General features: G+C 34.7%; 1 protein-coding gene across 1 annotated transcript; it reads left to right on the top strand.

Annotated features, from left to right (window-relative positions):
- Positions 1-2129: 2129 nt before the first annotated feature.
- On the top strand, positions 2130-2687 carry LOC111886896 (uncharacterized). The gene has a single exon (XM_023883137.1). The coding sequence runs from the start codon at positions 2130-2132 to the stop codon at positions 2685-2687; it is 558 nt and encodes a 185-aa protein (XP_023738905.1).
- The last annotated feature ends 21400 nt before the right edge of the window (positions 2688-24087 follow it).

The following is a 24087-nucleotide window of genomic DNA, read 5'->3' as shown; positions in this document are numbered from 1 at the left end:
AATAAAGATAAGAACCCTTTTTTTTTTGTTCGTCTTGGGCCTTTAAGAATATTTCATTTTTCAGGACCGACCCTGAGAATGGCTGAGAGAACCGCATGAGAAAGTTTGTATAAATTGTCTAAATGTGTTGTTGAAACCTTCAGTGACAAACAAGGTTGTAGAACTCGCTACTCGGTACCTGCTCGGCCGACTGGGGAGTAGCGAGTACTCGGGAGTACTCGGGGAGTACTCGAATTCAGTAATTTGTGTAGAAATACTTTTTGGAAAATTATATATGCCAAAATCATAAGTTAAAATCATAATTTCATTGAAATATATAACCAAAATTAGATACATGTGAATACATAAAAACTGAAATACACACAATTGTCTCACTATGTGAATAATTACTAAAAATTTATGATATATATGTAGTAATAATCACATGTGTGTGTTAAATAATAAATCATTAAGTGTGTTATACATATTTATCTTGAAATTCTTGATTTTGCTCTTTTTATGACAATTTTGACCCTTTGACCGAGTTTGACCGATTTTGACCGAGTTGGCCGAGTTTGACCGAGTAGACCCGAGTAAGACCGAGTAGGCCCGAGTTTGACCGAATTTTGACCAGTTTTGACCGATTTTTGACCGAGTCTCACTGAATCCGAGTTTTTTGGCCGAGTTCACGTTAATCGCCTCGGTGGAGGGCCGATTCCGAGTAATCGACCGAGTACTCGGCCGAGTAGGCCGAGTTTTGCAACACTGGTGACAAATACTTGCACAAACCCTCGTTGAATGATATGCAACAACTATATGTGGTGCATGAAGAAAAACATGGTTTTACGGGTATGCTTGGAAGCATTGATTGCACACACCAGAACTATAGAAATTGTCTTGTGGCGTGGAAAGGCCAGTTTGCAAGTGGTCATCATGGTGTGCCTTCGTTGGTATTATAGGTTGTTGCTTCCCAACAATTATGGATTGGAGATGCTTATTTCGGGGTTACAGGTTCCAACAACAACGTCAACGTTCTTGATTAGTCGCCAATATTTGATGATCTTTTGTCAGGAAAGGCACCGGATACTCATTTCACAATGAATGGAAAATGAATATAAGTTTGGGTATTATCTTACAAATGAAATATATTCTTCATATTCCACATTGGTGAAGACGTTTTGACATCCATTAGACCTAAGAGATAAATTTTTCAATAGACGACAAGAAGGAGCATGTAAGGACGTAGAACATGCTTTTGGAGTTTTGAAATCAAAATAACACATAGTTGAACATGTGGTACGTCCTTATGAGTTAGATATTCTACGTGATATCATGTATGCATATATCATAATGCATAACATGGTGGAAGAAGATAAATGATGCAATATTGCAGCGTATTTGTCTACGGAACGTAGACACGTGCAATTTCAACTGCAGACAGCAGAATATTTACATAAAGTTGTTGATATTCAAGGTGCACAAAAACACATACAACTTCATAAAGACTTGGCGGATTATATGTATGATGGTCATGAAGATGAATAATTTAAGGAAAAAAATATAATTTTTTTGTCTTCTAATTTTTTTTTCAAGTTTTTAAATGTTTTTGTCATTTGTGTTTAATTTTTTTGAAGTAACGTGTAATTTAGTATTTATTGTTTATTAAATTTTTTGTTTTTATAATTATTAAAAAAAGAAAGAAAAAAAATGATGTCATGGAAATTAAAGGGTGTTATAACATGTTGTCAAGTTTCTCCAATTTGTGTTATAACATCATGGTGACATGTCTGGTGAGGTGGTAACTTTTGAGTATGATAATATGTGATAATATGTTGCCCACACCCACCAGCCTTAATGAAATCCTACATGGGAAGACTTTATTAATTTCTAAGATAATAGAAAAAGGCTTATAATCCTTAGGGTGTGTTTGGTTTACTGGAATGGAATGGAATTCGGGGGGAAATGATTCTAATTCCACCATGTTTCAGTGTTTGGTTCAACTTTGTATGATGGAATTGGAATCATAAATGATAAAACTTTCTCTCAAAATACGGTAAAATACTTTCCTTCAAGAAGATGATGGAATTAATTCTCTTCTAGGAAGGAAAGTTGCATTTTACCTTATTACCCTTGTTTTATTTCACAACATAATGTCTACCACCACCATCATCCACCACTACCCACCTACCACCACCAACGCCACCACCACCACCACCACCACCACCTACCTACCGCCACTATTACCACCATCATTTCCTAGCGCTACTACTACTTCTTATTGTTACTACCACCTGCCACCATCATCACCATCTACCACCACCACCAATCCCTACCATAGCCACCACCCACCTACCACCACCGCTACTACCTACCACCACCTGTCACCGCCACAACCACCACCTACCCTCACTACCATTACTGCCACCACCACCTACCTACCGCCACTGTCACCACTATCAATCACCACCACCCCTACTATCACCGCTACTACCACCACCACCACCACCACCCATATCTCGCCACTACCACCTACCAAAACTACCACCACCACCATCACCATCACCACCACTACCTACCACTACCCTACACCACCACCATCACCGTCCACTATCACCGTCACTATCAACCAACACCACCACCAACTATCATCGCCACCGCCACCATCTCCTACTACCACCACCAGAATGAATGTTCAATTAATAAAATGAAATTTTACTTTTCATAGTTTATGTAATATATATTTATGTGTAAGGTAGAAATCAAAGTAGACTTAAGCAAAGCAGATAAAAAGGGCATATCTATCATTTTACATGGATTCTAAATCCGTTTCTTTCCATCCAACCAAGCACTATATCGAATCGGATTCAAATTCCTCACAGATTCCTTTTCTAATTCCAATTTCATTTCCTTCAAAAACATTCTGCAAACCAAATAACACCTTATTATATAAGAGAAGCTAAGTTTGGCATGAATTAAAAAAATTTAAGAAAATTACAATTGGCATTAAGTTCCTCTAATTAAGATCCACAATAAACTGAGAAAAAAATGAGGGAAATCTTATATAGCATTACTAAAAGAATAATTAAACAAAATATTGAAATAAGCTGAAAATAGGGAAAACTAAAAATTGAGGAGATATGTTTTGAAATTAAGTGGCGACTTGTAGCCTTTGAAGGTCTTTTAAGATATCGACTCGTTGAGAGCTTTCCACAATATAAAACGGACATCCAAACTCTTAATGGATGATAAATATGTTAGTTTTAAATTAGTTTTTTCTGGACTATATGTCACTTAGCCACTTGTCTATAAATGCTTCTACATTAAAAAGCTTATCATCGTTCCCCATACTTGAGAAGAAGTTGAACTCAAGTTCTCTAGGTAAATAATTGCTTTTTATGGATAATACTTGTAGAAATTTGATATGTTGTATGCCTTTGAAGTGAAAATTATGGTCAACATGTCAATGATATATGTGTTGTCATTGATCATAGTAATATGTTGTAGGAGTCATATTTTTGCTGACTCGATTTATCGTATTTTCCTGCCGAAAACAATTCCTTGCATAGTTTGATCTTGACATCATCACCCACATCAAATGTATTTGGCATGCCTATATGCTTGCTAGTCATTTTCATGTACGTGTCCTTTACAAGTGCGTAGGATGTATTGTTCGCCTTCCCAAAAAATTCGACCAAATCAACCACTTATCGTTGAGGAATTTTGTATAAGAAAACATATAGTTAGATCCCTATTGATCTTTTTCTTGCAATATTATAGGAAATTGAGCTTATGCTATGTCATCATCTCATATCTTCGGCTTTTGCTCACATAAATATCAATTCATGGTCTAAAGTATACGATTGACAACTTCAGTTTGCCTATTAGATTATGGATTAGTAGTGATGTTGAAGTTGAATTATTTTTCGAAGCATGCCTAGAGAGTTAGCCAAACTATAAGACTATTTATGAACACCATGCAAAAAACAACATCCTAAAAAACAGTTTGGATACGTGCTTACCATTAGACGGCCTTGTATAGGATGAAGTTGGCCAATATTAAATTTTTTTTTTTTTATGAACATGAATACATAATCAACTCATTTCTCAATCATAGGAAGGCCTAAGATACAGTCAATGGAGATTTTTTCCTATAGGCTTGAAGGAACACAAAAATGCATATAATTAAGACTTGTGTTTTGATATTATCCTTTTTATTCGTGGCATGCTAGACATTGTCAGAAAAAACTACCCACATCCCTCATGAGTTTGTCGCAAAAATACATCTCCTCTACAACAATGGCTTTATCATGACCAAGGTTATCTTTTAATCCCTCATGAGTTTGTAGCAAAAATACACTCCAGTATACAAAGGTCACCTTTGTGTCAATATATTCCCATACTACTTTGAAGTCATCATCGTCTTTGTATATATCTTTTAATGATTCGAAGCCAACAAATTTATTGTTGATAGTGACAATGAGGATCATTCTCATTCTAAACGCATCTACCATTCTATCAGTGGCTCTAGACTTGTGCTTAATGGCTTAGTAAAACTTCGCCAAAAGGTTGCTAGCCTTTCATGCACCTTGATCAAATATTTTTAGGTTCAACATAATTTATGATCTTAGTGATCCAAGCAAACCATAAAATTAGATTGAACCGAATAGTATGTCTAATACCTTAGGGATTGAACCAACACACTTCATTGAGCATTCGTTGTGGTGGGCAACATGCTTTTCTTCATGAGATAAAACAGATTGAATACATGCATGTACCACAAGCAACACATTAAAACTCAAAAAAATTTATCAAAGTTAGCTAATGAGATGAATTGTTTTGTTTTTAACATGTTGTTAATGAGATTGAAGGTCCTTTCTACTTTGTTTGTCTATCTAACGATCATTTATTTATGGAGTTGTTATTGGAGCAAAAAGGAAACTAAAATTTCAGAAAAAACTTCAATAACGACTTTACCATGAAAGCTACAAATTCAATTATATTTAGAGGAGGCTAGTCTTTAATACGCTTCACTTTGTCATTATACACATTGACTCCTTAAGAACTCAAATTATATACACGAAAAAAATAATGTTATTTAAAAACATATATTTCTTGTAACATCCCATAAATACCTACAAAAAATTTCATTTTTAAATCATCAATTTCATACAAGCATTTGTTCCGAGACCAATCTTAGGAAAATATATTTTAAACATCAGAGTAAAATAATAACAATCTATGCGGATGAGTCATCAGGGGATGCTCTGCAGTCAAGCCGGACACTTTCATTTGGAACTGGAAGTACCTAAAAATGTTTAAACCAGAAAACCATAAGTACAAACTTTAGTGAGTTCTCCAAAATACCGCATACCATACATATTGGGCCCCAACCGTATATTGGGCCCACCCCCATATCGGTCCCTTCCGATCATACATACGAGCCTATCCCAACATACAAACGAGCCCAGTCCAATATATAATGAGCCCAAACCAACATACAAATAAGCACAACCCAGCTTACAATCAGGCCCAACCCAACATACCAATGCAAAAGTCACAAAGATAACCCAACTCATCTTGCCGACAAAATCAACAACTAACAACTCTCATAGCCAATGTGTGGGTGCTAAACACCTCCTACTACAACCACACAAGGTAAACCCTTAGTCTACCTTCTAAAACTAGAAATTTGACCAAAATTCAATGGTCAAGGTCAAATTCAACATTCAACATTACCAACAACCGACCCTCATGTCGTGACCAGCCCTTGGTCATGTCGTGAGAATACACTCAGTTCGATTCTAAACTTGGCCACGCTACAACTCAACCAACTCAGATACAAACAACTCGATCAGTATGTACCACGATGTGGACCCTCCTTGGTAACGTCGTGAGCACATCTTGACAAAATATCTGATGAATTCATCATCGTCACGTTGTGACACTCTCCATGCCATGTTGTGACCACTGGATGGGGAAACATCCTTATAGATTGAGTCCTTAATCCATTAAACCATCAAATCCAACTTTTCAAAAAGCTTCCAAGGGCACTAAAGGCTTATAAAAATGTCAACTTTATGGACATGCATGTCCTTTACCCAAACTAGGTCAAAAGGAAATAATATGACCTAATACTCATGCAAATCTCCCAAAACACAACCACATTCTAGATATGAAAGATATAAGGCTCAAGGGACCTTGATGGCCCATAAAGTTGCAAAATTTATCTCATTCCAACATACAAACTCTTCTAATGTAAAAAAAAACATACAAAGAAAGCTAGATCTACAAGGGATGAGTCATAAAGGTAAAAGCTTTAAGTCTTACAAATAGTCCAAAGAATGATTCCAAGGGTGGAGTCGAGTGGTTTGCTTGCTCTTTTCTCCTAAACCTTCTTCTTTTCCTTCAAAATGTACCAAAAGCACCAAAGTAAGCCAAAACTCTCAAAGGGAGGCTAGGGTTTCGTGATACAGGGTTGGAAGTTGAAGAGGGTGCCCTAATCCGTATATAAGAGGCTTCAATAGAAGAGAAGCCCTAAAATTACGGGATTAGTCCCAAACAGCGGTTGCCACGTCGTGACAACACTATTGTCACATTGTGATAATTTTCCGGATACACGTTCTCATATTGGCTCGTTACATCGTGACCGACCTATCGTTACTTCATGACACATGATTTTTCCCAAAACCCATTCCTTTAACTCCTTTATGCCCTACAAAGATCCAATCTATAAATGGGTGTTACAAATCCCCCCCACTTAAATTAAATTTCGTCTTTGAAATCATTCCTTACAACTTACTCTATTACACCAGCCGACGTCGTCTGAACTTCGTGAATGTAAGATATAACTAAAAAGTCATCTCACATAGATGAAAACCTTCCAATACTACTACCGAAACCTAATATTAGCGGAAATCACATGCCATGACAAAGAAACGAACCTTAACACACCGCCCTTAACCAACAAAGAGAAATTCTAACTACTATGCCTGAAATTTGATAACCTTATACCATGCTTGACTTCCAGACATACAAAATCGTTCAAATCACATCCATAATACTCTAAACCACAACCCAGTGACCCAAACCCATCAGAACCTACATTATCTCACTGATAACTGGGAAATAGGATCCTCGACCATTCGTCAATGTTGGCAACCTCGCACTCGAATATGAAGGCAACTCCTAACATAAGCCTCAACCATTAGTGTTGTGCCAACATATATATCACATCCTATTGACCAAAAATTTACAGGCCCGATCCAACTGAGATCTTCCTGGTTCCACGCTGTCCTACAAAAGACAGAGATGCATAAATCCTAACCGATTGTTGAGGCTAACACCCTTACACATGGTTGCCCACAAGACTCAAACCAAGAGTCTAACTGACAAAGGCTATCCTAGTCTGACCATCATCATGGATCCAACGATATACTCTGCAACCTGGGAGCCCATGAATCTACCTATAGAAACCATGCCCTAAAACTGCGGATCATCCCCTTGACACACTTACCCTTACTCCCTGACTAAGATCACCATCAAAACACGTAGAATGAATTCTCAGAACATCTCAATCATGGATTCCAACAAATTTCATTATATAATTCCTGCCTAAAAGACTGTGTATACGTATTTGACTTTCTACAAAGTCATCATTAGCCCACTGCACTCACAAGTGTAACAGGGGTCAATCCAAGAATCTCGCGTCGGCCCAAGTGTATCGCCACCAAACATATCATTCATGAAATTTACATCGAACTTCCAGGTCTGAAGTTTCAAGATCTATAGCTAACATTGGTAACAAGACTCCTACCAGACAACCCTCAAGCAATCATGTGGGGGGAGGGGGGGGGGTCCATAAATACAATTATTCGGCAAGAGACCTCCGCTGCACAACTAAGGCTCCCGTATAAAACAAAAGTTTATATCCCTATGCCCCAACCAAATGCTCACTAAGCCTCCCGACCCTGAAAATGCTCAAACACCCAACCATGTCAATTACTAACGATCTAAGACCAAAATGTCTCAAACATATGTCTATCGGGTCCCACCCACATGACTCATACACTTACTAGTTCATGATACACTATGCACCATCTAATCCACTAGAACACTAAGACCATAAAACACACATGATCTTGCCATCATCCCATCACTAGCCTGGTGACTCACAACAAACACCACATGCCCTGAGCATATCTTCGAACGTATGAATGGTCTGCTTACCCAAGATAACATAACCAAACGGGCATCCCTCATTGCTCTCACCCAAGCTAACATAACCAAACGAGTCTCACCCACAAGTCTCACCCAAGTTAACATAACCAAACAATTCTCGCCCATAATTGAGAGCTATACAAGCCTACATATCTCAACAACTCTAACAACCCTCCTTCCTTAACATAGAGCGGTTTCACAATAACAAGTCCAAATGAACCCATGTGAATGTCATTATCCTTCTACAGTCTCACAACCATTACTTCAACAACCAAACCCAACCAAGAAAATAATACGAGCCGTATCGTAGTCTTACTACACTTCTACAACTGTCATGGGCCCACCCCCATGGTCTTGCCAAAAATCCATAAGAATACCCAGCCAAATATCAACATGAGCCAAAACCCCAACCTGCTAGGCCCTATAAGGTGTTTGGGTGATTCTTCAAACCCCCAAGCCTTAATCAAACAAGAACGTGTAGGGAGGCTCTAACACAAACCTCAACCTAAAAATCGCCACAAACCTAGAATGTGCTACCGTCAATGTTTCATGTCTTCAAACAATACAACTTTATTTCTCTGCATCTTCTCCCCTGATTTCAACTGACCAATGAACATCATTCATCTCATAAGCTTCGACTCAACCCACAACCATAACTAGTTTTCCTTTTTCCCTTGTGTATGAAACTCCCGGTTAACGTGCACTTGGAAATATTCCTAATAATCCCAAGCGATTCTCCCCCACTTGGACTCAGCTACCATTGAGAACTTAATAACCATTCACTTTACCCAGCCAAATGTTGATCCTCTAAGAAGAACACCTATTTCTCCCTACTCGAGGCTCACTCAATCAATGACTGACATCCCCCATGTTGAAGCCTAAAACCAACTCCACCAAATACCCTCTAAACATGGCTCTCGGTATGGAAAATAGCATATGATAATCCCTCGAATGATAATAACCATACAATCATAAAGCAAACCATGAACCTTAGGTGGAGACTTAAACACTTTGAACCTTACGTCTTTCACATAATAATTACATAACCACAACATAGATAATAAAATCAAAAAAGGAAAATGAATAGTGTACATACCAGCAACAAAATTTGGCGAAGCTCAGGCCTCCTCCGTCTGCAACAGAAATGCTTGGCTCCTCGCCACTAGAGTCTCCACCCTGTACTCATGGCCATCAGTAATCCTCAATATAGTTGGTGTAGGTCCTCTCATCACTTCACTCCCCAATCTTGGGAAGTCAGCTTTCTTATGGCCCACCTGCTTCTAGTGAAAACAGATCATACTCGATCATTAAGGACAATCCCTAAAGAAATGACCAGTCTTACTGCATATGGAGCAACCATCTCCCTTCTCATGACAGCTCCGCTCGTGAGACCTACCACACTTGTCATAACAACCCCTACCCTGATGGCTCCTCAATCGTGAATCAAAAGTCTTCGGTCTCTTATCCTGACCCACCATTGTCTGTACCTACTGCGACTTGTGCTTCATCCGAAGCTCTAGCTCAATCTCCCATTCTCGGGCTTTAGCAATCATGTCCTCTAGGATCCTGCAGCTCGACATGCTCACAAACTCGCAAATGTCTTCCTTTAATTATCATGGTACCTTGTCTTCTTCATCTCCTCTTATACAACATACTATGGAACCAATAAAGCCCTCTCCCTGAACTCCCACGCCAGTTGTTGCACCTTAATGGTCGGTGCAAAATCCGCCCTGATCTCACCACAAAATCTACCAAGACATGGCGGCTACGACCTTAGCTCCTAAAGAGTGACCAACCTCCTCCCACCAGTCGTGGGCTTCATCCCTTAGAAAGGAAGATGCAAATGCCACCTTTAATCCCTTAGGGAAGAAACTCGTTTGTTGAGCATTCTCCATGTCATCCATCCACCACCTACTCGCAATTACGTCCTTCTTACCAAAGAACTATAGGGCTCTACAAGCCTTGAACTCCCGAAAATAGAGACTTCATGCCCTGATATGACCATCCGCAATGCCTGCATTAAAATCCCTAATCTGCTCATCCAGTAGCTCCATGATCCCCTCCTTGATGGTACCAAACATTATAGGAGTCACATTCAAAATACCACGAGTTATCTCAGATGTAACAAACTCACGTATCCTCTCATCAATCAACTCAACACCAGAACCAAAACGTCCTCCATGACTGCCCATCATCATACTGAAAGGTAACCATACAAGTGATCAATACATATCCAATGAATTTTCATTCTACAAGCTTCATAGAATCCTCTTGACTTTCCTTGATTCGAGTACGGATCCTGTGCTTTTAGTAGTATGGGACCAATACTACCTTCCACACGTATCCATACTTTCCTTAAGAATCATCTTGAATCCTCTAAGCCACATCCTTAAAATGACACTCCCAAAACCTTCCAAACATCACACCATTCACACTAAAACACTTCCTAGGATCTCTTAGGATTCCTACCTCAACCTATCATCAGTTGTTGAAAGACTCCTACTAATGTCAGCTAAATACCTTGTAGATAGTGTTGAATCTGTATGCCTAAGAATCATTATGGAGTGACATTGCTAATAATATATGATACGATAGGGTCACACCTTTATCAAGTTGGCACACTTTGTATGTTCATTATTAATATGATTATTAATAATAATATCAAATCTTGTATTCAAATTAGGGAATAATTATTGTTTTGTGAAAATAATAATTATAAGAGAGTATAACTAGTTATTATTTCATATGTTATGAATTAATAAGTCATGCACAATATTTTGGACTAGATGAATATTTTTTGTCTTTTACCTAAAGACAAAGTTTATATTTTATAAACTTTGAGCTTATAAAATTTAAACTAATTCTTTTGTAGCATGAAGAAGTTAGGAGACAAGTTTTGCCTCTTTCATTTGTCTTTGGCCGAAAATGCTTTCAAGCATGGGAGGTTGCTTGTCAACCTCCCTCCTATGCTCCCCATGCTTGTAAAATCTAGTGAATACTTTATATTTATATGGTATAACTTTGTTTTTGAATAGACTATATAAAGGAGTGTTTGGTTGCATTTTTGAAGATCTTTTCTCTTATGAAGAAGGCATGGCCAGAACTTTCTTCTACTCCTAATGTCTCTCTCTTTTGAAGCTAGTTTGGTGATTAGAAGACCTTTTGAGTTGTATCCTTGAGTGCTCATTTTAGTTAAGCACTTAAAGGCTTAAGACACTCAAGAATACAAGAAGGAACTAGCGTTCCAAGTGTCTTACTCTTGATGGTGGATACACATAGAGAAATCATAATCTTTGATTTTTGCTATCTTCATCAACACCCCAAAACCAAGTGGATTCAAAGGCTTCAATGGTTATCATTCTAAAAACTATTTGGTTTTTTTTTTATTTCATTATAGCCTCTATAAATGGATACTTCATGGTTTGGTTTTGTTATAAACTAAAATTAAACTTGTTATTTTTTAAAGACTTTCGTTATCGTGTTTTTTAATAAAAAACAAACTTATATTTAGTATCAAAACCCATTAGTGGTATCAGAGCCATATTTTATGTGTTAGAATGATTTTTATGTTTAATAAACTTTGGCTTTTGGAAAACAAGCATGAATTTCTTTTGGTTAAGAAAAATCTATATTTGTCTTCTTTGACAACTTCTTGGTTAAAATTATTTATTTTTATATATAACCATTTTTCATGCATTTTGGTCATATAAAGTTGCCTTAGAAAAAACAAAGAGTTATTTCTTATTATATTTGATATATGTATGATGTACATAAACTAGCCATGAACCATTGTGTTTGTTGTGTTGGTTGTTTTGCTAAAAATGGTTGTAATATTTATTTATTCGTATGGTATGTAATAAATTAAATAAATTACTTTTCTTGGTTTATTTTATAAAGTAATAGATTAGTTATTAGAAATAATTTATTTGTACAAAAATGTAACCAAAAATAAAGATGGAGCCATTTTTTGAAGACCAAAAGGTAATTTTCGGACTTAATAAATATACAACAATGTTAGTGACAACTTTCTGAAAAGTGTCGCTAAAGCTGTCACTGATGGCTGTTGCAAAAGGGCTGTTGCTCCTGATGCAACACTTTCTACAACCTTTTCTAAAAATTGTTGCATTGCTGAATTATTTACCTTTCAAGAAGCTTTTCTATATTGGCAAGCAATAGATGTTTCATCAAGTGGGAGCTTCAACAACATCATTAAAAGAAGATTTTAGTCCCTTGAATGTCCCTTAGGAATGGACTTGACATTTTGTGTTGGATCACAAAATGTCATTATAATTGGTTGGTTTATGCACATATGTTTTAATGCATGTTTGTGATGTTGATTTTATGTTCTTGTATGTTATGTTTGATGTATGAAAATTGTTTTTATATGTTAAATAACATTTTATCATAAAATAATATCACTTGGAGTTTGAGTAAAAAATATTTTCGTTGAAAATAGTTTTATTGTTTTTACATGTTAAATAACATAAGATGTTTATAAATGGATATTTAGAAAAACATTTTTACCGGTTAAAAATCAATTTTCGTTGAACATAGTTTTATTGTAAAACTTATAAATACCCACCTTTAAAATATTTGAAATAGTTTAAAATGTGTTTCAACATTATATAAAAACTCCATGTCTTTATAACAAATAAGAGTTTTATTAAAAAGGCTTAAAATTGGTTGATAGCGTTATAACGACAAATAATAAAACTAATGATTATTTTTTGCGTCAAAACTTAATATATGATATTAGTTTTTTGAAACATAGCACACCATGTTGATATTATGTTTTATGCGTCCAAGATGATATTTAAAACATAAGCATCATCATCCAAGTTTTGGTTGATCAAAATATGACTTTAATCATAAGATGCATAAAATTGAATTTATAAAATAAAATGGATTTATATTACAAATTCATGAAATCATAAGATTTTGATTGTTAAAAGGAGATTTAAAATAATGATTTTATAAATCATCCATAACTCCAAGTCTTATGTATAAAATGAAGTTTTATTAAGACTTTTACCACTTCTTAAAATTGATCTACAACTAAATTTTAAAATAACGGATTTTAGTTTATAACTGATCGTGGTTAATAGAAAATAAAATGAAGTTTTATTTGACACCTAAAGAACCTCATAACAAGTGATATGAATTTTACAAAATGGCACATGAATTTTTGGATGCATGCAATATTCATGGGACCATGTTTTTATAAACTATAATCGTAAAACATATAAAAAAACCTTTTCTAAAATGCAAGTCATTGCCATCATTTAGCAGAACACTCGTTATTATTTGTATGGTCTTAGTGGCGCAAGGTTACCTAGTCAATAGGATTGCCTTATGACGTTGAGGGTAGTTTTATACTTTCTGCTTTCTAAAGGGTCTCCTTGTCACTAGTTAGTTATAATACTACAAGTTGTTTCAAGTATGATGACTTGATTGGAATCTTGTATGATAAAGGTCACCTAAGAATGAGAGGCCTGAGGCACAGATGGGATAAACATGCCAAGTTAAACAATAGCTGTTTAAGATCCCCTAATCTAGGAGTTACATATTGTATGCAATTGGTAATCGATACCTACCGAGTTTAATTAAGTTTATGGGATAAAGGTCACCTAATCATTTACTTGTGTCGTTACTTATATCCTAGACTTTAATAAATTAATATTTTAAGATTAACCCTTTAAGAAACAATAAAATGTTTTAATTTTTAAAAATTAAATATTGAAAATACTAAATGAAACTTTGTTAAATTCTATTAATAACTGTTAATACTTTTTATCCCTACAAAACCTATCACTTGTTGAGTTCACGAGACAATAACATTTGATGATTATAATTTCTGTAACTGGTATAATATCTTGAGGTTCTACCTTAAGGATAAAGAGAAGTTATATATACTGAAAGATCCCATACCTAAATAACCTTTGCAAGCTAATCAGTCTAATCATGATACTTTGATGGAAATATTAGTGTGATGATGTTGATGTGTCTCACATCATATTGGACTAATTAACCTTAGCTTGCAGAAAGTCTTGGATAATTATAAAACATATTAGATGTCTCATCAAGCAAAACAAATATTCAATCAAAAGCAGCAGAAAGTACTTTAAGTTTGTTCAATCATTGAATAAAGGAAGTCTAAGATATTGTGTACTCAAATATACTTATAGTTCAGTTAAGGGAAATTTAAAATAAACCAAAAAATAAAGAAAGACCAAATGATTAGTGTTGTTTCTATTATGGAAGAAACTGGACACTAAAAGAGGAATTGTTCCTCAAATCTCATCGAGCTGAAGAAGTCTGACTTGGACAAGATTTCAAATATCTATATGATAGAACTATTTATTTTTCCATCATTCACTTGAGTATTTTATACTTCAGGTGACACTAATAGTTGATATTATGTGCTAATGATTGGAATGAATAATCAACTGGTTACAAACGAATGATATTTCATGCTGAAATATAACAAGTGATGTTATAGTCTTTATTTAAAAAATAGATGTTTTGTACCTATTCTTATAGGGACATGTAACAGTTATAATTTATGAATAAATCTAGATTTACTTATCGTTTAATGGATGCTCACATTCATGTTCTGAAACGATGTATTATGTGTTTAAGAATACTTTTTTTTTCATATTGTTAATTATGAAGTAAAACTATAAGCTTTCTTTAAATTGATGGTTCTAATCATAACACCAAATTAATCAAATGATATTTGATTCAAGCTTATCTATGTCATAAATCATCATGACTACATAAATATGAAAGATATATACCAACTTCAAAAAGATTGAATTTTTTAAGGCAAATGAGCATGATTCATTTGATATATGTGAATCCCATTTATATGGGAAGATGATTTGCAAGTGTATTTACCTATTAGTAGTTAAAGAACAAAGCGCTTGACAAAGAATTATACATAAATGATGTATGTAATCTTTTTAATCCATAAATGGATTTGGTGATAGATGTTTAATCAATTTCACTGACGACTTTTATTCGTTATTATTGAAACCTTTGATTTTCTCTAATTGTTTCATAGTAAAGATTGAAATACAACTTAATGAGATCATTATTAACCTTTCGTTGTGATAAAGGAAAATATTTTTGTAAACCAAGTCTTCTTGGAACATCTTAGGAGTTGTGGAATCGATTCACAACTCCTTCCGAAAAAAAACACTCACTCGTCATTAGTATGGTTCTTGTGGCAAAAGATCACATTGTTACTTGGATCTATCTTTTGAGTGTTCGAGGCAACCTTCAAATTCTCTAGAGGGATAGGGTCACCTAGCCACTGGTTGAATGTCGATGGTACAAGTTTTTGAAAAGGATAAAAATAGACCCTTGACTCTATTATATGTTGTTTTTAAAAGAACTATTTACTTTATAAAATCTTGGACTTATATTCATTGAATCAAATATATATATATATATATATATATATATATATATATATATATATATATATATATTCCAACCAGCCAAGTGGATTAAATACTTTCATTAGACTAAAAATGTAATGGTTTGTCCTTGTCTAAAAGATATGGAGTTATGGAGCTTATGTTAGACAAGGAGTTTAACCACATTAGCATCTACTAATTGCATTTATGTAGAGTATCCTAAATGATTTTTTAAGATGAAGTCTCCACTAATCACACTAATTCTCATTCCAGAAGACAAGGGCCTAGAAAGTTCTTTTTCTAAGTGGGAGAAATTTGGAACTTTAAGAGCTAAAGATCCATAAGATAAATGCATTATAGTTTGGAACTAGCATGTTTTCATATGTCGTTGAATCTACTCGATACTTGATCAAAAACTAATAAAACACATAGAGATGCATTCATGTATGATTATCAAGTATGGGCTTGATTAATCCTCCTCGATATAGTTTAACTATAAAGAGTAAATGAGTTTTCAAGGGAGAAAACATACATGAATGAAAATCGTTCCAATATTTAACCTAACATCTCAAAGTGAGAATCTTCTTTCTTATAAGATAATTGAATAGTGTGATTTAATTAAAAATTAAGAAGACTCTTGTGTTTTCTACAAAGCTAGTGGGAGTGCAGTAACATTCCTAGTTTTATATGTAGTCGACATGCTAATTCTTGGAATAAAGATCGATATAGATAGATCATGGCAATCTAAAGGATGAAGTAAAATTGCATTAATTGTCAAGGATTTTAAAGAGCTTTAGATAAAGGACTCTGAGAGAGTCATCTTGTCAAATGCCACATGACATGATTTTGAGCAAAATCCTAATGCAAATGATTTGAACTAGATAAGATGATTGTATTCCATATGTTGATGCAATTGGATTAATTATATATGTCATGATTGTGCATAAAGGCCAAATAAGTCGTATGCTTAGAGCATTTCGATTGATACCAGTATAATCCGAGAACAAGTCATTGTGTGATTTATAGGAACATTCTAAAGTACTTGCGAAAACTGGATAAATATTCCTAATATGTGGAGTAATTGAAATAAAGCTATGTTTAAAGATGTTACACATGTGCTAAACTTTCAAAAAGATTGAGGTGACTCTTAGTCACAATTAGGCGTATCCTTATTATGAATGAAGAGAAAGTTACACGGATAATGTCTCAATGTAGATTTTAATTACAGTTACACATCAGAGTTAGAGTACATTGTGGTTTGGAGAACCACATACAAAGATGCTTAACGTATATTTCATTATGACTGTGAGTAAACCCATTACACAAGTATTGGTACCTAATTCATATTTAAGCATCTAATACATTCTCAGTAGTTTTCTTTATATATGATTTATATATAAAAAAACTAAAAATGTTTGTATTCATAAAGTTTATACAAATCAAGTTTATCAAATCTACTTAACAAAGATCTTTCATTAGCTAAAGCATGAAACTTAAGCTGGTGCTATAGGGTCTTGTTGATATAAGTAGATGTATTTCATTAAAATTTAGTATTTGGATATTGGAACAGTACACGCAAAATATATTGTAATGAATTGATGTATTGGATATGAGTCATTCATTGAATAATTGTTATGTTCTATATTAACATGTTTAAATCCTTAAATAGTTAGGTTATTCTAAATGTACATAGTCGTTCATAGTTGTGGGAACATATATGAGGTAAGATTAATATGAGTGGATTGGTGGATTCTCATAAAGATGAGAATAAAAAGATTTGCTACCAACTTTATAGGTACTTGATTAGGAGAATAAGTATTGGACTTGACCCGCATCAAAATCACTTTATGGGTCGTAGTCAAGAGTGATGTTCTGATCAAGGTTGTATCTTTGTATTCTTAGACCTGAGTTACATATTTGGGATTTGAAATGTAGGAATTTTTGTGATTTGACATGGTTTAATGTTGTTAGATAAAGGCAGTCATAAGGGCCATCGTAAGGTATGACATGAACTACATTAATGGGTGTATGTAGTCAAGATGGGATGTGTCCCTCTTATTCGTTGAGAGTTAGACATCTAAGGCCTTACTAAATGTTGAACACTAAATGAAATTGATGGAAATCCATATCTCATGTTCGACATGGTGTTTGAGACAAAAGAATAATTAATACCACACCTTTAGTAACATTTGTAGCTTAGAGCTCCTGGAATTGGATGTTGATGAGATGAAACTCTTCATATATTGTTAGGGGTAGTAGCCCATTGCTAGATGTCAACTAATGTCTATGTCAATCTGTAATGAATCTTGTGCAAGTGAGAGATTGTTGAGTCTAAATGTCCAAGAATCATTATGGAGTGACATTGCTAATAATATATGACCCTATAGGGTCACACCTTTATCAAGTCGGCATGTTTTGTATGTTTATTATTAATTTGATTATTAATAATAATATCAATTCTTGTATTTTAATTAGGGAATAATTATTGTTTTGTGAAAATAATGATTATAAGAGAGTATAACTAGTTTTATTTAATATGGTAAGAATTAATAAGTCATGCACAATTTTTTCGGACTAGATGAATCCTTTTGTCTTTTACCCAAAGACAAAGTTTATATTTTATAAACTTTGAGTTTATAAAATTTAAACTAGTTCTTTTGTAGAAAGAAGAAGTTAGAAGACAAGTTTTGTCATTTTGTTTTGTCTTTGGCCAAAAATGCTTTCAAGCATGGGAGGTTGCTTGTCAACCTCCCACTTATGCTCCCCATGGTTCTAAAAGCTAGTGAATACTTTATATTATTATATGGTATAGCTTTGCTTTTGCATGGACTATATATAAGAGAGTTTTCTTGCATTTTTGAGGATCTTTTCTCTTAAGAATAAGCCATGGCCAAAACTCTCCTCTACTCCCCACCTCTCTCTCTCTCCCTCTCTCTCTCTCTCTCTCTTTTTGAAGCTAGTCTGGTGATTAGAAGACCTCTTGATTTGTCTCCTTTGGTGCTTATTTGAGTTAAACATTTAAAGGCTTAAGACACTGAAGAATAAAAAAAGAAACTAGCATTCCAAGTGCCTTGCTCTTGATGGTGGATACACATAGAGAAATCATAATCTTTGATTTTTGCTATCTTCATCAACACCCCAAAACCAAGTGGGTTCAAAGGCTTCAAAGATTATCATTCTAAAAATTCTTTGGTTGTTTTTATTTCATTCTAACCTATATAAATGGATCCTTGATGGTTTGGCTTTGTTATAAACTAAAATGAAACTTGTTATTTTTTAAAGACTTCTGTTGCTGGTTTTTATGAAAAACAAACTTATATTTTGTATCAAAACCCATAAAATAGAGTTACATGCAAAAAAATTTAAATATAAAACTTCATAAATGGTCCTTGTGGTATTCCAAAATCTAAAGTTTAGTCCTTAAGTTTAAAAAACCTTACAGATGGTCCATGTGGTTTCAAAACTTTTGATGTTTGGTCTTTATTGCTCACTCTGTCATCTTTTGTCCGTTAACTAAAGAGAATTTTTGTCATTTCACTACCTCAGAGACCATTTATGAAGTGTTGCCTTATTTGAAAAAAAGAACAAAAAAATATAATTATTTAATATAAAAGGGTCTCTCTCTCTCTCTCTCTCTCTACTACATTCACTATTTCTGTATTTCAACTGTGCAGAAAACAAATTAAACTCCAGGGTTTTCTGGATATGGGGAGTTTAGGAATTGAAAAAACTTGTTTCTTTAATGGCACGTTAATTTTAACTTTTGTCTTCTTCTACTACTATTGTATATTCTCTGTACCACCAGTTCAAACCATCTTGTTGAACGATGTTCAGGACCATAAATGGAAGTTCCAAAATACTCACAACTGGTGATTCCATTGTATTTTTAAGATTCGTTTTTGAAAAACTCTATGCTGGAATTAGGAGAGCAAATAGGGGAATCAATGGAGCCTTTATTGAGAGCTCCACTCATTCTCTATTAAATACGGCGGTGGGTTCATAGGAATCCGACATCAAAACAAGAAAAACACCAACAACCACGAGAATGACCAATGAAAAACTAGCGTTGAATGAGTGAAGGAAGATGCGACTCTTGTAGCCAAAGATCAACCATTCCAACAAAACCCAGATCCCGTGTCAAGCTTTTTCTAGTAAACCTCCGATGAACCTAACCTTCTCAGGTTAAACATTTTTAGATAATAATCCAAAAACACTCTGACATTGATTTATCAGTTTTTCCCGATAATTCATGAGAACCAATCAAAAAACCTTCATCCAAACTCCCGACGATGAATTCAAAATTTTATAAGTTCAACTGCACGAAGTACTAGCCCGTAATACACAAATGTTGACCAGTTCACATGTGATCCTCACGTGACCTCTCCATGAAATCAGCAAACTCCAAATGATTTTGTTCATGCCTTTCTCATTGAAACAAGCATCATGTTTTCATGCCTTACCATCAAGCTATGCAACACAAGTCAAAACATAATGGTGGTACATGTTCAGTTCCCTCTTTACTTCCTCAAGTCAAAACTCAAAGATAGTAAAGGAAGGCGACAGTACGATGGGAGGCTCTTCACAGGATCACTAGTGGTGGTGAGGTTCGACAGCGTAAAGAGGGAAAATGGGAGGGAATAAAGTAGGTTCGGGAAGAAGGAAATGGGGTGGGTTTTTTCTTTGACTTTTGAGAGAGAGAGAGAGAGAGAGGTGAACCCTTTTATATTATTATTATTATTATTTTATATATATATATATATATATATATATATATATATATATATATAAAAGACAAAACTTCATAAATGTTCCCCGAGGTAGTGAAATGACAAAAATGCCCTTCAGTTAACAATCAAAATATGGTGGAGTGAGCAATAAAGACCAAACATCAAAAGTTTTGAAACAACATGGACCATTTATTAGGTTTTATTAACTTAGAGATTAAAAATCAGATTTTAAGATAGTACAGGAACCATTTATGAAGTTTTGTCAAACTTAAATAATCTTTCGACCAAAAGACCCAACCCTATAATGGTTGGACTCAAATAAGAACTGGACAATAAAGCCAAATTAATCATTCTAAAATTGTTTAACTTTTACAGCATGTAACTTAACATATTCATATAATAGTTAAATCACATCAATATGAGTCATACAAATCACAAAGCAAACAGAATTAGAGCAGAAAAACCCTATAAGTAACATCCATCAAAAGGAATATTTCCTAATAGGAATCCCTCCTAATAGGCATTTTTTCATGCAACTCTGAACATATCCTTATGCTAACTTTTAGCATGCAAAAACATTACATAACACATATATCATATCAACATGTACGAGTATTCTAGGAATCATTTACTTGAGCTCAACTAATTGCACGAATTACACCCCTTTCTTTGTAAAAATATTTTAGAAATTTTATTTTCTTTCAAAAATATTATCAATTCCTCATTTTGAGTTTAGACACACCAGAGACTGTGCCCGAATTCCTCGAACTAAGGCTCTGATACCAACTTGTAACATCCCATAAATACCGAAAAAATTCATTTTTAAACCATCAATTTCATACAATCATTTGTTCGAAGACCAATCTGAGTAAAATATATTTTAATAATTAGAGTAAAATAATAGCAATCAGTACGGATGAGTCATCGAGGGATTTTGTGCAGTCAAGTCGATCTCTTCCCTTTAGAACTGGAGGTACCAGAAAAAGTTTAAACCACAAAACCATAAGCATAAATCTTTGTGAGTTCCCCAAAATACCGCTTACCATACATATTGGTACCTACCCATATATTAGGCCTCACCCTCATATCAGGCCCCACCTATCACACATACGAGCCCCACCCATCGTACATACTGGCGCAACCCAACATACAATCGGGCCCAACCTAACATACAAAGAAGGCTAACCAAACATATAAACGTGCCCAACCCAACTTACAATCATGCCCAACCCAACATTTAATTGGGCCCAACCCAACATACTAATACAAGAGTCACAAAGACAACTAGCATCTTATACAACATAGTAAGAAGACTCACCTTGCTGGCGAAATCAACAGCTAACAACTCTCACAGCCAATGTGCGGGTGCTAAACACCTCCTAATACAACCACACAGGGTAAACCCTTAGTCTACCTTTTAAAACTAGAAATTTACCAAACGTTAACCTATGCCAAAAGTCAATGGTCAAGGTCAAAGTTAAATTCAACATTCAACATTACCAACACATAACCCTCACGTTGTGACCAACCCTTGGTTACGTCGTGAGAACGCACTCAGTCCGATTCCAAACTCGGCTACGTTCCAACCCAACCAACTCAGCCACTGACAACTCAAGTTGTTGGTACCTTAACGTGGACCCTTCTTAGTCACGCCATGAACAAATCTTGAGAAACTAATTGAGTAATCCATCATCATCACGTCGTAGCACTTTCCATGTCACGTCGTGGCCACTAAATAGGGAAACATCCTTATAGATTGAGTCCTTAATCCATTAAACCTTTAACTCCAACTTCTCAGAAAGCTTCCGAGGGCTTTAAAGGCTTATAAAAATGTCAACTTTATAGACATGCATGACCCATGAATGTCCTTTACCCAAACTAGGTCAAAAGGAAAGAATATGACTTAAAAGTCATGCAAAGCTCCCAAAACTCAACCACATTGTAGATTTGAAAGATTTAAGGCTCAAGGGACCTTGATGAGCCATAAAGTTGCTAACTTTATCTCATTCTAGCATACAAACTCCTATAATGGAGTAAAACATACAAACAAAGCTATATCTATAAAGGATGAATCATAAAGGTAAAAGCTTTAAGTCTTACAAATGGCCCAGTGAATTATTCCAAGGGTGTAGTAGAGTTGTTTGCTTGATCTTTGCTCCAAAACATTCTTCTTCTCCTTGAAAGTGTCCCAATAGCACCAAAATAATCCAAAAATCTCAAAAGGAGGTTAGGGTTTCATGATAGAGCGTTGGAGGCTGAAAAGGGTACCCTAATCCTTGGGATAAGATGCTTAAATACAAGAGAAACCCTAAATTTATGGGTTTGGGCCTGAATAGCCATTATCGCATCGTGACCACACTATTGTCACATCATGACCAAAATTTTGTCATGTCGTAACAATATTCTGGATATGCGTTCTCATATTGGATCGTCACTTCGTAACCTCCCTATAGTTACGTTGTGACACATGATTTTTTTTTTCTAAAAACCATGCATTTGACTGCTTTATGCCTTATACAGATTCAACATGGAAAACGAGTGTTACACTTATTTATGTTAGTATACAATCTTTTTTTTGTAATGTACCAAATATGATTCATAACTAATATAAGTGGTGCTTCTTTTTATGATGAAGATTAGAATGTTATCATGGTAAACAACCACACTCATTCCTACAAAAGGGCATGACACTTTGGTAATCAAACAAATGAAAGTACTAAATGCATTAAACACGACACAATCAGAATTACTAACCTTTCATAGAAACTCATCCTTTTTATCGAATATTATCTTCTATTCATCACCCAAATTGATCCGTAATTTGATGATACCTCCTTCATCTATCTATGTTGGATAATATTTTCTGTTTGGAGAGATGGTCTAGTAATTCATACAGGCAAGTTCTGGGAAAAATATATTTTCTAGAATAACCCCCTTACTTAACATTTTTTTTCCATATTCACTTTAAAAATGTCTAACTCCGTAAGGCTGATTCAATAATAGAGTAATTTTGGTAGACTAACGTTAGGTACCAAATCAATTTGGTGTTACATGTTTCATAAATATAGTGGTTCGAGAGTGGTATCTTCTTCCACGCCATTCTTAAACTCTTGAAAAATTGTTTTTTTTTTTTTTACCTTTTACGACCTCATTCACCTTATCGTCTTCTCTCCCCTGACGATTAAGAAATGTTGAGCCGAATCCTTGGTTTATGTAAAAAACTGATGATGAGAATCTATCATAGTTAAAACAACCTCACTTTTGGCTAACCTTGATACGTTAGCAAGTCCATAATCATTTTGTCTAACTATACCATGTTGATCTTTCGTTGGCTCAACCTCGTCATCATTATAAAAATTATGAGCGTGGACCAACTACTAATTAATGGTAGGGGTCTATCACTTTCTTTACCATTACCTCCACCATGATTGTCATACTTAGGATTTTCTTGGTTATTATGACCATCTACAATCTCAAGATGTAATTCTGGACGTTGTGTAGTGTTATTATCAAATACATGTTAGAGATACGCAATCGTGTGACCCTCACATTTACGGAAGATTGTGGAGCACATTTTAACATCATTCGCATCAGGATGCAAACATTTTGTGGTACCAAAATATGTTGAACGAAAGCACTAATGGGAAAATGTTAAATAAACCCAAAGGGAAAGGTTATCAACTTTCAAGATGATGAAAAAGATTATAAAACGCCTCTATATAGGATAAACCAAATTTGATAGA

Source organism: Lactuca sativa, chromosome 6, assembly GCF_002870075.4.
Source record: "Lactuca sativa cultivar Salinas chromosome 6, Lsat_Salinas_v11, whole genome shotgun sequence".
Classification (NCBI taxonomy): Eukaryota; Viridiplantae; Streptophyta; class Magnoliopsida; order Asterales; family Asteraceae; genus Lactuca; species Lactuca sativa.
Note: the sequence above shows the minus strand (reverse complement) of the source record. Positions and strands in the feature narration are given on the sequence as shown.

Excerpts from the sequence above, each read along its gene's own strand:
- LOC111886896 (XM_023883137.1), top strand. The coding sequence starts at position 2,130 with ATGTCTACCACCACCATCATCCACCACTACCCACCTACCACCACCAAC.